This window comes from Melanotaenia boesemani, chromosome 11 (assembly GCF_017639745.1).
Source record: "Melanotaenia boesemani isolate fMelBoe1 chromosome 11, fMelBoe1.pri, whole genome shotgun sequence".
Classification (NCBI taxonomy): domain Eukaryota; kingdom Metazoa; phylum Chordata; class Actinopteri; order Atheriniformes; family Melanotaeniidae; genus Melanotaenia; species Melanotaenia boesemani.
The window spans coordinates 15,690,087-15,709,785 of NC_055692.1; the positions used below are offsets into that span (position 1 = coordinate 15,690,087).

General features: G+C 37.5%; 1 protein-coding gene across 6 annotated transcripts in view; it reads right to left on the reverse strand.

Annotated features, from left to right (window-relative positions):
• grid2 (glutamate receptor, ionotropic, delta 2) overlaps positions 1-19,699 on the reverse strand; it is a 539,244-nt gene that overhangs the window by 210,997 nt on the left and 308,548 nt on the right. For all 6 annotated transcript variants that reach the window (XR_006011998.1, XR_006011997.1, XM_041998788.1 and 3 more), the window contains one exon: positions 6,261-6,466. Coding sequence is in view for 4 of the 6 variants with exons in the window: in XM_041998788.1 (XP_041854722.1) it covers positions 6,261-6,466 (206 nt within the window). In the remaining 2 variants the exon portion in view is untranslated. The remainder of the gene's footprint in view (positions 1-6,260; positions 6,467-19,699) is intronic.

Genomic DNA, 19,699 nt, shown 5'->3' on the forward strand with positions numbered 1-19,699 from the left:
CGCAGGCATTTTTTCTGGCCGGGGGCGAAAAAAGATGTGTCTGCTTTTCTTAAAACGTGCCGGGTCGTCCGTTCCGGTGCCGGATGACCCCTGCTGTGTTCGGTCGGGGCGTGACATTGCTAGAGCTGATGCGTTGTCGAGGGCTCCTGTGGTTCGGTCTGTGGGTTCCCTGGTGTGTGGTGGTTGCCCTGTTTCTCACCTTCTCTTCCCCTTTAGGTGCCGGTGGAGGTGATGGTGAGGGTAAATTTGGTTGGGTGTTTGTACACGTTTGTTTTTGTTTTGGTTTTGTTTCGGTGGTTCACGGGGATGACTCCCCATGACCCCCGTTTTTATGGGGGGTGGTGTTACGACCCCTTCTTCTTTTGTGGCTTTGTTAATTATGTTTGTGTGCAGGTGCAGCTGGAGTATTCGGCGGGGCGTATATAAGACCCGCCTACAATCGGCCTGGTCTCTTCTTTCTTTGCTCCGCTCCCAGGCCGGACCTGCGCCGTTGCACCTCGCGTTTGTGTTTGGTTTAGTTCTACATCATACAACACTGCCTGCATTATATTTGTACACACAACCAAGCACGCCCTGACATTACTGATATTGCAGACAATCACACTTCATGATTATATTATTTTGTCTTAAGTTTTGGTTTAATAAATAATTATAATTGGTTTTCTTGGTTGTTCGGCGTTGTTTTGTTATAACCGTACGGCTGGGTCCGATGCACACTGAAGCTACCTGTGAGTCGAATCCTAGGCGTCTGTCTTGGAACACCTATTTAAATGGGTGAATCTCTAATTCCCTACTCTGCAGCACTCCGTCACTATCAGCTCCATACAGCACCTGTATCTACAACAAAGTCACTACTTTACTGGCAGAACAAAAGTGCACCAACTCAAATAAGGAAAATTTTCTATGTTCTTCTAATCTTTTGTGCAGAAATTCAAGTTTTATGTGTAGCAGTAGCAGGCAGTGCTCTTCACTTGCTTCTACCATCCTTGTAGTGAAGCATGGTGCCACCCTCATGCTATATGGGAGGCACAGCTACAGAGACAGAAAAACTGGTCACAATAAGTGAAACCTAATATGTAGAAGTCCTTAAAGAAATTTTGCGAACAGACCAACCCTTATAGCCATATAAATGACTTTAAGCCAAATGTCTGGCTGCCTCTCAAAACCACCAAAACTCTGGCTTCAACTGTAGAAAACATCTGTGAATATATGTGAAGACGACTGTTCACAGATGCTTCCCATCCATTCTGAAAAACCTGGGGGGATATTTTTCATAGAACTGAGATAGAATATCCATATTCAAATGTGCAAAGCCTGCAGAGATTCACCCAAGAGGACTCAAAGTTTCAACTTCTGCAATGGAATCTATTTAACAGACTCGAGTTTGTATGCTTTCAGGGTTTCCACTACATGTAAATGATCGTGGGGCATCGCCATGGCAAAATAAAAGCCATGATGCCTTCAGAATGATTATTTCTTTTCGATGTTACAAACGAAAATTATATTGAATGAATGGATCCATATGAACATAAAGTCTATATTTGCACACATTTACAGACCATAATATGAGAGTGAAATTGCACTCAGGAAATGTGACACTGCCCTGCAAATAACTTAATTTTGAAAAAAAAAAACGAACTAGTCTCCACAGGGCTGAACTGTGGTGTGGTGGTTGGCTGGTTAGAGAGTGGTGGCAAAGAGGTGACAGAAATAAAGGAAAAAGCTTGTTACATACTCCAGGATAAGTGACTTTGTTCTTGTACTCGAGGTAGGGCTGGGTGATGTGGCCTGTAACTAGTATCCCGATATTCTGTTTTACCTTATCCTGATGAATTAAACATTATCATGCATAAAAAAAATAAAAGGATTTAAGTAAACTCTGCTAAATTTAGCTTCATTGTGATTTTTCTCTTTCAACAAACTTTTTTTTTTCTTTTTTTTTAAATAAACTTACTAAAACCAGTTTGCGTGGCAGTGTGGGGGTTTGCACTGCGGCCTCACAGACAGAAGGTAGCTGGTTTGAGCCTTGGCTGGGAGGGAGGTTTGAACATTGGCCTTTCATTGGCCACAGCTTCCCTGCAACCCTTAATAGACAAAGCGGTATAGATTATGAATGAATTATGAAAAAAAAAATCAGTGTTTCACCCCTAAAAGACCAAGTTTATTTTACTTTCTATAATTACCCTATTAATACCTTGAATATTTTTTTCACTCAATTATTTAATATTCAAATATTATCTTATTATTTAGTTGTTGTTTTTTTTTTATTTTCCACAAGATCACAACAGAAGTAATCTTGGATTCCCTTTTCTCTAGAACAGGCTTATATTTTTTAGTCCTTTTATAATAAAAAAAAATTAAAAAAATTAAATAGGCTGATTTTTTTATCTTGGTCTCTTGTTGACACGTCATGTGTCTACACGCCACGTGCACACACATGTGAGCTACACTCCCACCAGCAGAGAGAGAGAGCGCACATTGGAAATAGTTGCATCAACCACCTGTAAAACAGACCTAAGTATCTGCTTTAATAGTAATGTCAGCTCTTATTCAATAATAAGAGCAGCTGGAAGAGGAGGAGAAGCAGGTGGAGGAGTTTTCCTGCTCATACTAAGAACTTCATGTCCATCGGGAATCACGCACAGCTGAACAATCTCCTCGCCATTGTGGACGTCACGCATTTAGCTTCTACAGTATCTCTTAACACTCGTAAAAAGGCTAGATAGCTAGCTGCCATGCTGCATGCAGTGAGCTTCACTACAACCAACAAGGCAATGAAGAAAACCAGATGGTTTAAAACGCTTTTGTGATTGTTTATACTTGATGTTCTAAATATAGCCATTTTATATCCTATGTAAAATATCTCAGAATGCATCAAGTAAACTCGATATATCGCCCAACCCTAACTCAAGGCTCCAATTGTCCAGTCAGTTCATCATCCATGAGAAGCTTCATCCATGATGGAGCAGGAATTATTGTGAGGGGTGTCTCGTTCTTTACGTGCAATGAACAGTTGACCCTATTATGTATCCTTGACACAGAACTTTGTCCGTTGCAGGGCGGTGTTGTGCATGCGGTGGTGTCCAGCTAACAAAGTCCTTCCCTGCAGTTTAAAAAAAATCCTATAGGAAACCATGGCTTTGTATATGAAGTCATTATTTTTTTGTCTCAAATAATTTTTAAAAATATCTCACAACCATATAAACTGCTTAAATAGACATTTATTTATAGACATACATTTGGGATACTTTCTGAGGCAAGCCAGCACTGTAGGCTCCTTGATGTAATGGCAGTTGAGAGAAAAGGAGACTACTGTGATGCACTGCAGAGCCAGTGGAGCAATACACTACACATGATTGTAGTATACAAGAAAAGGGTCACCTTATCATGTATAAGGCTTTCATATTTTTTTTTTTTTATTGTTTTGCTTCATTTTCCCAATTTTACAGAAAGTGGGCTACTTCAAATTACAAAACAGGCTTTTCCTCTTTTTCATTATACATTATATGGTCTTCCTTTTGAGATAAATAGCCTATCGGTCCCTTCTAAAAAGTTCAAATTATTCAACTGTGAAATAACAAATACTTGACTTATTTTTTCGTCCAATATTTTTTGACTAACAAACATTTTCAGGTCTTTAAAACAAACAAAAAAAACAACAACAACAAAATTTAAGTCAGAAAATGTAATCACTATGACAATAGTGATTGGTTAAGACTGTAAAATTTTCTCCTCTCCACAGTGTTGAAGAATCATATCTTATATTCAATTCCAGTTCTTATTCTGTGCAAAAAATAATGAACCAAAGGCTCTGGCAATCATACATCATGTGATTATGTGATTATCTACCAACATTGAATTAATTTCAGTACAAAATCTCTTCTGTTTTCCTTGTCCTCTTTCCAAATGGGATAAAACGCAATGCCACTTGTGGATTTTGTGTTGTTGTTTACTGAAAAAGATTCTTATAAGGTTTTAGAATGTTAAGCATAGGAACTTTCTTGTACTGTCTTCATTTTGTTACATTCTTTTCTTATCACTCTCCTTCTGCCAAGTCATTTAGAACAGGTTTTAGTTCACCATCATCCACCATCGGGCCAAATGCATCTGGATGGGCTGTACTTTGTGTGACAAATGACCTTACAAATAACTGATAGAGGGAAAAAAAATAAAACAGGTCTCACTCATAGCTGTCCATGTCCATGTTTTTCTCTGCCTCTAAGTGTCTGTCTTCCAGCCCTTGGAGTCTGTTTTTCCTTTCCTTCACTAGCTTGCCAGGAAGAGCAGAAGAGACATCTGCGATCATCAATCTTATCCACCAATCTTTACCATCTTCCGACACTTCATTTCAGAAACCCCCTCCCCCAACATGACGTCTGACTAAATTAGATTAAATTACTTTGTCAACCTTCCCAAAGGAAAGAGAAACTGCAGAAACTAATTTGTGTAACGCTAACACCAAAATGGAGGTCAGCACGTCCATATTGCAGAACAGCTAAAGCTATTTTCTGCAATTATTGTAAATCACATCTCATTATATAAATGGATGAATGATAATAAGAACACATTCAATCCAGGCCATTTTTTTCTCCCATTTACAACTACTGTTCCATTCATCTCTGATATTTAAAGGATCATAACCTCATTCTGCACTGTTAGGGAGATTTGGTTGAAGAGAATAACCCTTAATGCCAAATTATGTTAAAACATTTTTCCAATTTAGCTTTTCATAAGTGTAATTGAGTGTGGGAAACATTGCATGCACACACAGACTTAATAGATAAACCTAATAATTTGTTTATAACTACTGGTATGTGATCCAGTCTGTATGCATTTCTTCTGCCTTTCTCCAGCCATCCACCAGATGCCCTCAGTTTCTCCCAGCACATGAGACTCATTCAACTGTTTCCCATGGCCACATAATGCTTAGATCAGACCATGTCTACCTGCACTTAATGAGTTGAATGGGGTTGGTCTTACATACTTTTTTGTACTTCTATGTTTTCTTTCTTATCTGATGTTTGCTGCACACACATGTTCCTATTTACTGTTCAGCTGTCTACCTGTTTACATTAAAGCAATCTGACCTATCCCTAGTATACCCACCTGTGAATAATTTTAAAAAATGAAGTGAAAAAAAACTTTTATAACCAAGACTAATGATCTAAACTCATAGGAAACATTGCAAAGTCATCACTGCATTGCCGGAAACAAGTCATGGCTTCAGTGTGGTTCCTTAATAATCATAAAAGGCCAAGACTCAGCCACATGCACGTTCAAATACACAAACACCAACATGAACACACTCTCAATCACACGATAACACCCCATTTTTCACCCCCTCCCTGTCACGCTTCCAAGCAAATTAGATTGTGATTGCTCTTTCCGAGGTCACTTTTAATTAAACTGAGATGAGAACATGACACATGGGATTAAGCCCCATCCTACCACTACAAATTAGGAATTCATAACCAAAGCTAGAGCCTTTTGCTTTCAACCATGACCTGCATATCATTTATGTATAAGAGCAAAGGAACTCCTCTAATTGTCTTCTGCAGAGATAAAGAGCATGGTGGTGGTGGGAGGGATGTGTGTTTGTGTGTGTGTGTTTGGATGCAAATTTCTGAGTACAGGAGGGAAGTAGCTGAAATACATGTAAAGCAGTGAATTAAATCAAATCAATGCAAATTTATATATTTGGTTTTAATCTAAGTTGCTGTACTGTGCACCCTGTATTAATACTGATTTAAGCTAAAAGAGAGAGGAAGAGAAAGACCAGAGGAGCAGAAGAGAAGCAAATACTATTTTCACATCCTAATGCCAGATTCAGGGCTTCATGACTAATCCTAAAGCAGACTTGAGAGGACTAAGTCCCATTATTATCACTGATGTGATTAATGGAAACACAAGGAGCTTACATCAAAGACAAAACCCATCACACCTTTTCTGAATTACTATGGTAAAACTCTACAATAGAGTTAATAGTGTCTGTCTGAGATGATATATTCAGTTAAATGTAGTTTGATGAAGAAATCAATTTCTGATTGATTCACACCCAGTAGAAGCTGGACACACCTGAGCAAGTTTTTTTTTTCCATCAAAACATTTAAATCCACAACAAGGTTGATTCCTCAATAAATAGTACTATGAGGGTATTTTAAAATCAAAGACATCTGGTAAGGATGCCACTCAAAGCTGGGAAAGTATTGAAGAACTACTAGCTTGAGCACTTCTTGACCCTAAAAAAATGCTTCTCTTACCTCAGTGATAAAAGCCTTGGCAGTAGCTGGGCTCATGAACAGCACTGCTCTGCGTAGTGTATCCCTGTAACGATGCAGCTCCTCCACACGCATTGTTCTGAACAAAGTTGTGATCATTGTGTTGATGTTAGATTCCACCTTCTGAAGGGACACATCCATGCCCTGCTGAGAAGTCCGGTCCAGGAAATCCTCAATACCACGAATATCTAGAAAAAAATATCAATAGATCAATAGATATCAAAATAGGATCATATATATATATATATATATATATATAACTTGAGAAAAACATAGTCATTCTTCTAAGAGTATAAGAGTATTTTAGAAAAGGAAAATAAAGCCCTATAAAAGACATGACAGGAGATAAAAAATCTGCTAATAGACACAGATATTAAAACCATCACTGATGACTTTACATTATATTCTCCGCTGCGGATGATGTGTTATCTCGCTACATAATGGGTTCAGTTAATATCCTAATTCATCAGCTTTTACTTGCAGTTATTCCTTGTTCTTGCTGCATTTGCGCAACTCAAATTTCATCCATCATGCTAATATGAGCTACGGCTTTTGTTGTCAACATAGTGCATAAATCAGAACTGAATATCTTTTTGCTGGAAACCTGAATGCAAAAACTATTCTGTAGAAATGCCTTTAGTTACTCACACACATACACCCACACACACAAGCAAATACACACATCAAATTTCTCTAAATGACATGAGTCATAAAGAAAAGCTTGATGCATTTTGGAAATGGAAAAATATAATTTCTCAAAAGGTTATTAAATACAAGCTTTTTTTTTTGTTGGGAGCAAAAAGGAAAGAAAATCCATCCATCCATCCATTATCTTGACCGCTTATTCCATATGGGTCACGGGTGAGCTGGAGCCTATCCCAGCACTTTAACAGGTGAGAGGCAGGGTACACCCTGGACAGGTCACCAGTCTGCCGCAGGGCCAGGAAAGAAAATACCAGCAAATTTAAGAAGCACACGTCACACCACCAGTAAAAAAAGACAGCTTTCCCACTCTCAACACAGCTAAAAACTTACTATGAACAACCAAACCAAGAAAAAAAAAACATTTCAGGACTTGTGTGGCCCTGACTGCCCCAAAACTTTACTGATAATCTATTTACATTATTTAATATTCATGAACATTCATATAATAAATATATGTGGAGCATCCAACTTCATACTTCTAGAAAATTTGTCATCTTTTACTCAAAACTTTTCACAATAACAGATATTCTGACTTAAGGAGAGGTGAAGGTTTTGCATGCCACTAAATGTCCTTTGCATTTTTGTTTTTCTATCCAGAAAGCAGCTAATTTAGTTGCTTTGATTGCCGAGTACTACCAGGATCCCAAGAGAATAACTGATGAGACAGTTAAAAGTTTTGGGGTCTTTTTTGTTAATTGTACCAACCATTTTAATTATCTCTATTAAAAGGTATTTTTGCATGTTAACAAAACTAGGATCCTCGTGTTGGCACTACAGCTGGAACTCATCTACTTTAATGAGCTACATTACAAGTCAAGGTAATACTAATTGAAGTACTTTGGTTGAGACAACCACTAATGATGTCAGAGGATGAGTTTATGTGTGTCTGAGTGTGTAGCTAAAGTATGTACAACATCTACCTAATGATCTATTTGATATTAAAAAAATGGATGACAATGTTAAAGCAAGAGCTCTGGGCTGTTAAAGTGATTTCATTAAGGCCAAAATCCGAAGGGTCAACATTGCATTAGGATGAGAGACACAATATGATAATACCAATACATTTGGAAGAACAAATTTCTGTGCACAAACATGCAACAAAAATTATGCTAGTAAATTAGAAAAGTTTTAAGTTCAAAAGGGTAAACATTGCCAATGGTGGGAAATTTGACACTAATTTTGTCTGATTTCAAATTAATGCTTTGGGTAAAATCAAGACAGGCAAGACAAAAGCATAACACTAGGCTAAACAGAAAATTGTAGTGGAGAGTTAATCTTTCTCTTGCAGTTTAATTTTCTTTGCCAACTATACACACCAGGCAGGAGTGCAGACATACAACAGAGATAAAATACTTAAATTAAAATAAATTACTTTATAAATATATAATGTTTGAAGACTAGCTACATTTAGCTTTTTAAAATTACTTTTAAAAATCAGTGTTGCCACATTTATGATAGTTTAACCATTCATTCTGACATGATTTGGAACTTATTTGTGCATGATTATGAAAAAAAGTATGCTAAGTAAAGACAGAGATGGCATTTTTGATGGACAAACAGTTCCTCTGATCTGTGTGGGAGCAAAAATGATAAAGCCACAACAATCTAATTATCACTTTTAATTAAAATGAATAATAATCTGAACCCATACTATAACTACTATTAGAACTACTAATAACAATATCATTGACAAGAAAAAGTGTCCGTGACTCCATATGGACTACATAACATCAGTCAACATGATAATGCAGAAGGTAACAAACAAATATAGCTGCATGTATTGTTTTCTTTCACTTAAGGTTGTAAATCACCACATACCGTAGTAACCAATATGTTAAAACAAACTAAAATGGTCCATCTTAGCATTGTTCTGCCATTTAAGTCTAAATTATTAGTTATCCTTGTGTATTAAACAATAACCTTGAAGGTAAACAAAGAAAAGAAGATTGCATTCAGAGATTGCATGCTCTGCTAACTTCCTGGTCCAAGTAGGTTTCACCTTAATAGTTCAGTAATTTAACAAAATCAAAAATCCAAAATCAACAGTGCTGACCAAGATAAACCTTACAGTGTAATTTACTGTATCTTTTAATTAGCCTATCTGTGACAGTTGCTGTTTCCTGAAGGGTCAGTCTGGCTTAACCTGCCATAATCTAAACCTTTTCCCATCATAGCTCCATACAAGTTGTGTGTGTGTCGCATTAGCAGTTATTTACTCTACAAGTAGATTAAAGAACATTCCCTACTGTTTTCACAACAAGCAGCATGTATTTAGATATGATTTAAACAAGTCATTATGTTAGAGCTAATGCACTGTATTGATGCTTTTTATTTTGCCTTTACACCAGATGTCTTAGTGAATGAAAGCGTTGCTCATCCAAAAATGTTTGTGTGACTTCAGTAACAGCAGGCGTTAAGTCACTTTGAAAAAAAACAAAGTTGAATCAGCTCCAGCTAACTTTTCTCCCAGAATGGTTTTATAATTAGGGTTATTTTTATTAGTTTAGAAGTGGAAATGCAATGTAAGAGACTTTGCTGCCAAAGTAATTTTAGCTAAAAATCACAAACATGCTTAACCTGGAAGAAACAGTCTAACAAGACAGGAGAAAAGTGGCTCATGATGTAACGTGTGATCCGTGCAACTGGTCTTGACAGTACAGTAAAATATTCTACTAAGTGCAGCCTAGAGATTTGAGTGTTACAGCAAAAACATCCTAGGAATCAATACAGAGCTTCATGCGTAACCCTGTACCCACGCTGCAAATAATAAGAAAAGAGAAAATATACAATAGGAAAAAATGGGAAGAAGTGCATACGTTTGCTACTGAATCAAGGATTCAGTAGCAATGTGTAAGATAGATACAATATGCAGTAGGGTTAGAGATGCTTTAATGACTGGGCCCAAAAAAAATAATAAAAAAAATAAATAAAAAAAATTTGAATTTTAAATGTCGACATAACCTTGTGCAACTTGACACATTTAAAGTAAAAAAAAAAAGAAAAGAAAAAGAAAAGAAAAGAAAAAAAAAAATCCTAGTTTTTGACATTGCCTGTATCCTACCGTTCAAAGGACAAGGGTTTAGCATGTACCGCCTCACTGCTGAGCGGATCATTGACTGTGAGCTACTTTCCATCAAGGAGCTTTAGGACAAGATAGTGGATAAAAAAGGCGGGTAAAATTGCCACCGACCTTGCCCACCCAGGCAAGCATCTGTTTGAGAAACATTCCCCTGGGAGACAGTACTGGTCCATTAACACCATGATCACCCATCACCTCAACAGCTCTTTCCCTCCAAGCGCTGTCACTTCACTCAACCACCCCTCCTGAGTCAACCATGGAAAGACATGTGCATTCCCACAGTCCCAGACCTTTAAATCTAATAGAGATGACTGTTTTTGGTGTTAAGTTAGCCTCCGTCACCTGGTTTTTGCAAGATTTTAAAAACTTTTGGAGTTTGTATACCCAAAAGTCATGGCAACTTTTGTGCATTAAGTCCCCTCAAAACTCATACTGGATTGACCCAAAACACAAACCACATGTTTTCTTTTACAGTATTGACACTTTACCAAAATATTTCATACAATTGATTTGTTTGCAGCAATAATTTATGTTACCACAAACTTTCAAAACCATATAAAGATGGGCATGTATTGGTAAATGGTAAAATGAAGATCTCGCTGTGCCTCAATTGAAGAAGAGTCAAGAGAAACATGTAATACTTAGAATTCTGTCCACCTCATAATATGTTGTCAACTTGCTCAGGGAGAATACTTGTATAATAAGCACCTATCTGTGTATGTGTGTGAGTGTATGTGTCCCTGTGTCCTCACATTTGTCAGACTTTCTTCAGTTCTCTCTAGCTCATCTATTCTCCTAGTTTCTGGCTCAAAGTGAAAGCTAGAGTTAATGTACTGTAGCAGCCAACAGCATGCAGGGATTTCACCTGCATGTACAAACTAGCTCAGTAGTACTCCATCTGGGTTTGGAAATGACTGCATGTTTACCTCCCGATCCTGTCGCTTCACTTGGTTTTTCATCTGAAACGTCCCTCACTTTCTCTCTCCTCTCTCCAGCCAGATCCAATTTTGATAGTGCAAAATCTACACTAATATTCTACTGTGAGAGTTAAGCTGTGTCATTTGTAATGTCTGGCAGCTTCACACTGGGGACCAGTCGTCCAAGTAGTCAAGATTCCAGTGCGGATTTCTTTTAACCCTGATGGTGATTCTTAATTAACCTGACAATATCAAGGAGTTTAATCATCCCCCTGCCCTAAACAAGTCAGTGCACTTGCTTTAACTTTTAAGATCTTTACAGATGCAAGGACTATTTTCCAGTCTTCTAAAATACCCCATGATTAGAATGAAATAATGTTCAACTAAACTGGATGACTAGCTATAAAGAGATATTGAAAACATTTTGGTTAATACCAGTGTATTTATGATTAGTGTACTTAAAAATACAATAAAAACATCTTAAAATTAAGGCAAAAGAAAGAAATAGAAAGAAATAAAGGAATTCTTGATGTCTGAATGCGGAAGGAGGTTGCTTAAAGAGAAAACATTCATATGAACATTGCACTCTGAAGAAATAAAATGGACCAACAGTCCAAAAGAAGGTGTTAACACATCCACAGATGCTCCCCTGTGTGGTAAGAGAGGAAAAAAACATCAAATATCTGCAAATGAGTTTCAGTCAGTTCAGCTCCCTAGCTGTCTGGAAGAGCTTTCCCATTCCCCTGTTCTCCCTTTTTCACTTCTTCTGACTTGTACCTTTTTTTTTTACCTTAAATAAACAAGATAATACAAAACTTTGGAAGTGTACACTTTCAAATAATATCTGACAGTATAGTTATAGGTGTTAAGTCTTCTTATCCCTCTACTTTGTTTAAACCTTAATCTTTTTAACCGAGGCATTAAAATCTTCTCTTATAGCAATTTTGACTTCTAGAGAGGTTTACTCATTGACTCATCCATGTATCCATCCATCATAACAGCCTGACTAAGCCCCCAGAAAAGGCTCCCAGCCTTTCCCAGTGATTAGTGCTTGCTCCAAGACTGCAAGTGATGCTTGATTGCCCATTGTATCATCATAATGTGAGTTCTTAGCTGCCATGAAATCTATGCTGATATAAATTAGTTTTGAGGGAGGTTTATAAGGTAAGTGTGACCTTGCATCCCTCTCCTATCCATTTAGTGCCAGAGAAATGCTCCACATTAAAAATTGGGCTGTGGCCAAAGCTCCTAATGGAATACACTTCCAACATAGGTGTGTTAAACCAACATTTCATTATGGTTTGCGAGGGGTACTTTTCCAACAGTAAAGGTCCTCCACACTATCTCATTAACAATCAGTAAGCATGCTAATAAGGTAATGCTTTTTTTGTTTTTTCTTGTTTTTTACTCTGATCAATAGAAAAGAAAAGAAAGGAAAAAACTTTTCAAAGGCCCCACGCTGACTCAGTATCAACTTAAACCTATTTGCAATGAGACATTTAGGAAGAGAGCAAGACTTATAGCTGCCAATATAATGACTCAATTTTAAGGTACCTCCTTCCAGTTTTGTTTTGTTTAGTTTATTGGCTAATGTCCTCTGTGCTTTGTCTTTCCCTTCAGCGTTTACCTCTGGCGATCTTTATCCTTGCCGCAGGCATTTCACCACTGCACGGCTTACAGGCAGTGATTTTTAAAACTATGGATTAAGCCTCAAAAAGAAATGTATGGCATTTATTGTGAGCCATGGACTGAATAATTAATTTCACAGTATAGTTGAATTGTCATTGAAAATGTTTAGGAACCCAGACCTAAGAGCTGTACTGACTTTGGGGAGTTTATCTCACTAATGCTTTTAGGCCCTTAAGCATTGGTCATCTATGCTGCCTTCAATAATATATATATATATATATATATATATATATATATATATATATATATATATATATATATATATATATATATATATATATAAATATATATTGTTTGTTTCATTTTTCTTTTTTTTTAAGACTGTAGTGTCTGTCTTGGGTTCTTTCTTCCTATTTTTTTCACATTCCCCCAGTCCCCAAAGACAGCTTAACCAACTTGTAAAAATGCAACACTCTATAAAAAGCTTGCCACCATTTAAGTGCATCACCTTTCCACTGTCCTCACATCTTTTCTGTCCTCTTTTATTACATTTTTTCTCCTGGCTTTACTATCCCTGGTTACTTTTACTACTTTGTGTATAGTACTAACAAATTGATGCTTATTTCATCAAAGTAAAGCACTGTGATATTCTTAACCCCAGCAAGACATTTCCTGACTTTATCACTGTCACCAGAGAAAATCCCTATTTCCACGATCATCACTGTAGGCAAGTTTGGCAAGGCAAGTTTATTTGTAGATCACAATTCAAAAACAGGGTGATTCAAAATGCTTTACAGAAACATTGAAACATCAGTAAAATAAGAAGCAATATTTAAAATTTAAGAAAATTAAAGAAACATGAAAACATGATTAAGTTTAAAAATTCAAGCTTAATGCAGCAGAGACCAGGTTGGTCTTTAACCTGGATTTAAATAAACAGTTTTTTAGCTGATCTGATTTTCCCGGGTGTTTGTTCCAGACATGTGGAGCATAGACGCTGAATGCAGCTTCTCCATGTTTGGTTCTGACTCTGGGAAATGATGAAAGACCAGATCAAGATGGCTTCAGGGGTCTCGTAGGTTCCTACTGGGTCAAGAGGTCACTGATGTGTTTTAGTCCGAAACTATTAAGAGCTTTATAGACCAGCAGCAGAACTTGAAAATCTATCCTCTGCCATACCGGAAGCCAATGACCTTAGAGCTGGACTGATGTGATTAGCTTTCTTGATCTAAGTGAAGAATCAAGCCTAAGGTGATAGTAGGCTGACTTTGTGTCTCCCTTAATATGTTCTTTAAAGTTTAGGTCTGAGCCCAGCACCACACTCAGATTTCTGGCCTGGTTGGTGGTTTTTAGGTGTATAGACTGAACAGATGAGGCCCCAGAATGGAACCTTGGGGAGCTCCACGTGTAATTCTTGTCTGCCGAGATGTAATGTTACCTATTGACACAAGGTGATAATTCATGCAAACATACAAATGATACATGGACCATATTTACACTTTTTACAGCTTATGAAGTCTGTGATGGCTGTACCTACAGCCACACATTTAAAGGCGGTAACCCCTACTACACCAACACATTTCAGTTATGTTAGTTTGAGTTAACACTATTGTTTATTTTTGGTTTGAATTAGGTTAAAATACTTTAGTTCTCTTTTGTTAGCGCGCACATTAGAGCACCATTGTATTTTCAATTCTGTTTAAGTCCTGTGTATTTAACATCTATTCTTTTCTTTTAATGGTGCTGGGGTATGGGATAAGCTTTGTGCCACTGGGGAGCGAATCTGAATTCTTTATATTTGAATTTGAATCATTCAATTTGAATCTGAATATGCCTGTTTGAATAATTGCTTTAAAAAACTAAATCCAAATTACAATATTTGATATTGAATCTTTGTTTTTTGAATGTGTATATTGGTAAAGTTGAAACTTTTGTACTTGAAAAAAATTCATTCCCTAATTCATTTTCATAGTTCAGTTTCAGTTCTCTCCATTCAAATTCAGATCTGAAATACAAATTCAGATCTGAAATTCAAATTCAGATCTGAAATTCAAACTTTTGTGCACATCCAGGACCTGACGTGGGGCAAAACTAGTCAATCGCAAACGGAGTAACATCAGTTTTGTGCAGTTGTTCTCAACAGCTACAAGCAGAGGGAGGGCGAGGGGAGGATGGTGGCGGGGAGAGAGAGAGAGAGACGCTAATATCCAGGCCAGCCACTCTTGCTACAACGGCAATTACCATTTCTGCAATGGCACAATTGAATTTCAGATCTGAATTTGAATTTCAGGTCTGAATTTGAATTTCAGATCTGAATTTGTATTTCAGATCTGAATTTAAATGGAGAGAACTGAAACTGAACTATGAAAATGAATTAGGGAATGAATTTTTTCAAGTACAAAAGTTTCAACTTTACCAATATACACATTCAAAAAACAAAGATTCAATATCAAATATGATAATTTGGATTCAGTTTTTTAAAGCAATTATTCAAACAGGCATATTCAGATTCAAATTGAATGATTCAAATTCAAATATAAAGAATTCAGATTCGCTCCCCAGTGGCACAAAGCATATCCCATACTGGGTGAGCCTTATGAACACTTGGGGGCAGAAGTGAGCTCAACTGGTAGAAGCCAAGGAGCAGGAAGTGTCATGGGCCTAGATCAAGCCAGCTCCTTTCAGAGGAGAGATCAGTTGCCTTCATATCTTTAAACATTTAGATTTGTTGTTTGGATTTTGATTAGTTTGATTGCTTGTTTCATTTTTGGTAATTCCTTTTGTTAAGTAAAAAGTGAACTAACTGTTTAGGTTTTGTCTCATTGTTTAATGTATTTGTTAGTATTTGTTAACCCCTCATGTGTTTTAGACTGGTCTGATCAGTCAGTATTTAAGTGCCCCTTTGTTTCATGTTAGGTAGGTCAGTTTGGTTCTTGTGTTAGTTTGGTTTCTTTTGAGTTACATGTTAAACAGTTAGATTAAAGTTTTCTGAGTTATTGTTATACCTTTGTTTAGTTTTGTTCATTTGACGTCTTTTAAGGGCCCAAAACTGTTTTGTGAGTATTTTTTGGGTAAATAAAACCCGTTCCTTTTTATAAAACCAACTGTGTCCATGTCCTTCACCAGCTCGGTCCTTCATACTTGTCACATGTTCAAAATGGTGGACAGATCAAAGGCAATAAGGAGTTCAATATCTTGCCCAAGGACACTGACATGTGGACTGTGGAAGTTAGAGATTAACCCACCAAGATTCTCACTGAAATCATATTTAACTCTGGGTGTTGCTTCAGCAATTTTAATTAGGGCTAGGATGGATACAGATCAGTAAGTCCATATTGAAAGCTGGGGAGTGGTGAAGGAATTAACCAGAAACCCCACTGAATAGAGTTGGTATATTATGTCAGAGGCTATAGCGGTTGAAGACTTTTATTTAGCATTTTGATTTCAGGAGACATTTAGTCAGGTTTGGGACTTAAAACTGCTTAATTACTTTTAAGAAACCACCACAGTTTGGGTGAGACTTTACTCCTGGATTGCTATAAGCTCATAAATGTGCGTCTCACTTTTGTAATGAGCTTCTCATTCACTTACTTGTTTACATAAGTCATCAAAAGTTACATGCAAGTAAACTTTAATTTGATGGCATTTATTTCAGGTTACTCACTTAAGTTGATTTGTGGCTAATTAAGAGAAACAATGTCTAATAACTAATTAAATGTGATCAAATTATTATTTTCATTGGATAACTCGTGTTTCATTACTTTCCCTTCATTAAACATTCTAATGCAAATTAGTGTCATTTCTCGCATAGTGCCTAAAGACCATAAAATCTTCAAAGCCCTAAGCTGCAGTGTCCTTACTTACTGTCAATTTTTTGTTTGTCCAGATGATATTCTTTCATTTTACAGTGCTTGACTCTTAACGCAAAACAGTTGTGAAGTTTCAACCTACCAAGAATAACTTTTTTCCTTCTTTTTCCTCTTATTTATTTGAATCCTGTGTCATAGTACATAAATAAGTTTGGCAAGGCTTCCTTCCATCATTCCTTTCTCACCAGACTGCTGTTCTCTCTCTCCTCCTACTTTTTATAGTAAATTCCCTAAAAGGTTTACAAACACCCACGCTTTAGTTTCCCTGCTGTTGAGCTATCAGGGGGAACTTTTCAAATTAGTGAATTTTTCTGATAAAAATATCTGAAACAGTGTGTCATGGGTCTACATTTTTGGCAGGCTTTGTGTGTGTGTGGTATGCATGGGTTAGTCTGTTTTGCAAGTGGAGCTGTGGATTTCGGCAGCAGGTTTTCAGACATAGCTGACATAATTCATCTCATGACTGCCTCAGTATTTCAACTCCGGTCTGCTTACCAATCTGAGATCATTGTTGCTTCGCTTGTGTGTTAATGACATTTCCAGTATATTTGGCTCATTAATTCTCCTAAAAGAAATAAAGTGTAAATATGTATCCACTCTCCACTCAGCAATCCCTGCCAACCTGCCCTGTAACTGACCCACTTGTTCTGATTAAGGAGTTATACAGCAAAATGGCTGGAAATCACCATTTGCTCCTTTCAAATGAACTGTTAAAACTTCAAGAGTTGCACTACTGCTTTTGGGTCCACTTTCCATCAGTTATGACACAGTAAGCCCAGATATACATGATGTACCATGTTTACACCCATTTACCTGTTATCTTCTCTTTCTCCACAACTCAACAGTTCTCTGTGTGAATTTAAACAGTATAAAATACACTGCCTGGCCAAAAAAAAAAAAAAAACTCACCACCAAAACCAAAGGTCACACACCACTTTTAGCTTAGATTTTGCCACTCATTCACTGTGGCAGTGTTTTAATAAGCTTCTGCAATGTCACAAGATTTGTGCAGTGTTGCATTAATTTTTCACCAATATCATTTTAAAGATGGGAGAGTCCAACCACTGCAGAAAGTCTTTTCCAGCATATCCCAAAGTTTCTCGGGGTTCAGGTCTGGTGGCCAATCCACGTGTGAAAATTATGTCTCCTGCTCATTGAACCACTCTTTCACCACTCGTTTGAGTTCAATAAATCCTGGCATTGTCTTCTAGGAATATGTCATTCCATCAGGGAAGAAAAAATCTGCTGATGGAATAACCTGCTCATTCCGTATATGCAGCTAGTCAGCTGACCTCATTCCCTGCGCATATAATGTTGCTGAACCTAGACCTGACCAACTCCAACACCCCCAGATCATAGCACTGTCCCCACAGGCTTGTACAGTAGGCAGTAAGCATAACGGCAGCATCAATTCCTCTGCCTCTTGTCTTACCCTTATAAAAACCGACTCCGAAACAGGGTAAATCTGGACTTATCAGACCACATGACCTTCTTCCATTGGTCCAGAGTCCAATCTCTATGCTTCCTAGCAAACTGAAGCCTCGTTCCATATTTAGCCTGACTGATTAGTAGTTTTCTTATGGCTACACAGTTGTTCATTCCTAATCCTCAACAGAGACAGAGAAACTTCTCCTCAAGGAGGGGGAAGAGACTGGCTTGTGAGCCCTACTCAGGTATTTACGAATTGGTTTCATGTCCAACAGAGCAGAACATGTCGACCTTTCTCTGAAAGGAGTGAGCAATGGACCTTGCTTAAACTATGATTGGTATTTGGAGAGTTCTGGACAGACCCCTACAAGCTCATAAAACAGTCATTGGGATGATCACTATCATGTAAATCATACTAATGTTTATCTGTTCCAGATGTAGGTCCGGAACTGAAGACATGGACCTTGCTTTGACCCATTTGTGTTTTCTCAACCTGATAAGCTAACATTTCCCACAGGTTTTATCTTCCATTGTGACACATAAAAGACCATCTTTGGATCCTTGCAGAACTTATAACAAAGACTTGTTTAACTATAATTCCAGATGGGTTCTGAAACTCTGAAATTAGTTTTCTACACTTCATTGAAAGTGCCCTGATGAGACCGGTAAAAGATTTTCTTTATATGAGATATAAGAAAGAACAAAGATTTTGGCTTGCCATTAAATAATGTCCACTACATATATGCTGTTTCGTAAGCTATATTATAAGTACTCAAGCACAGACCATTCAAGTCATCACGATTGGTATAATGTTTAATCAACAGGAGATGATCCATTTATGCTGAGCTTCATCATTCTTTCTTGTTCTTTAATGTTTTATAACATTGTTGATGTAATCACTTATGGTTCATTTATCCTGTTTGAATGGTTGATCAATTTTCCATTACAATGTGCTTCAATTTAATGTTTGACATTTTATAACTTACACATGGGTTTATAATGGTAATTTTATACTCCTAACCAAAGGAATCTCCTGTATTTTCACTGCCCAGCCAAGCTGCATTGAGCCTTCTGCTCACTGGCTGGAGAAAGCAAGCTACACTTCCTTGTGGGCATGGACTGATCCAAAACTGGACTCTTTTGATCTCTGCCATACCACTGCAAACCATTCAATGTCCTGCCATCTGTGACATCACCGATCCAGCCGAGCTGCGGAACGAGACCGCATCAGCAGACTGAGCCTTCAGACCCTAACCCACAAACCATCACATGGGACAAACCTCCTTTCTCCCAGGAAGCAGCAAGTTGGAGCTAACCACCAGCTCAGGCAACCCCTGGTGAGCTGAGTGTCACCACAACCGTCGTAAGTAGACTCTGAGACTCTGATCCGAACAGAACCGGACTAGTCCTGCCCGGGTCATCCTATGCTTATCTGCCAAGGAGTGGTTGGTTGTCTGACAGTGGTCTTAGTGAAGTAATTTAGCTTTTCAGTTAAACTTCCATCTTAAACCGATGAGATCAATTTTTTGCCTTTTCTTTTTAGGGTTCAGAAATCCTTTTCAGTCAGAGGCTCATACCTACTTTTTTTTTTTCTTTTCTTCTTTTTTGACCAGTCAGTGTACAATTCTGGGGTCAGACACTTTGGTAAGATTTAATGGGCATTTTGGGGTTAATTTTTTTCACCCGCTTGTACTCTGCCCTTGAACTCTGTACCTCTCTCTTTTCTGTTTTGGTGTTTATGGTTTACCATATACATTCACAATCTTTTTATTCTCCATGCTTTTGTTACCACCA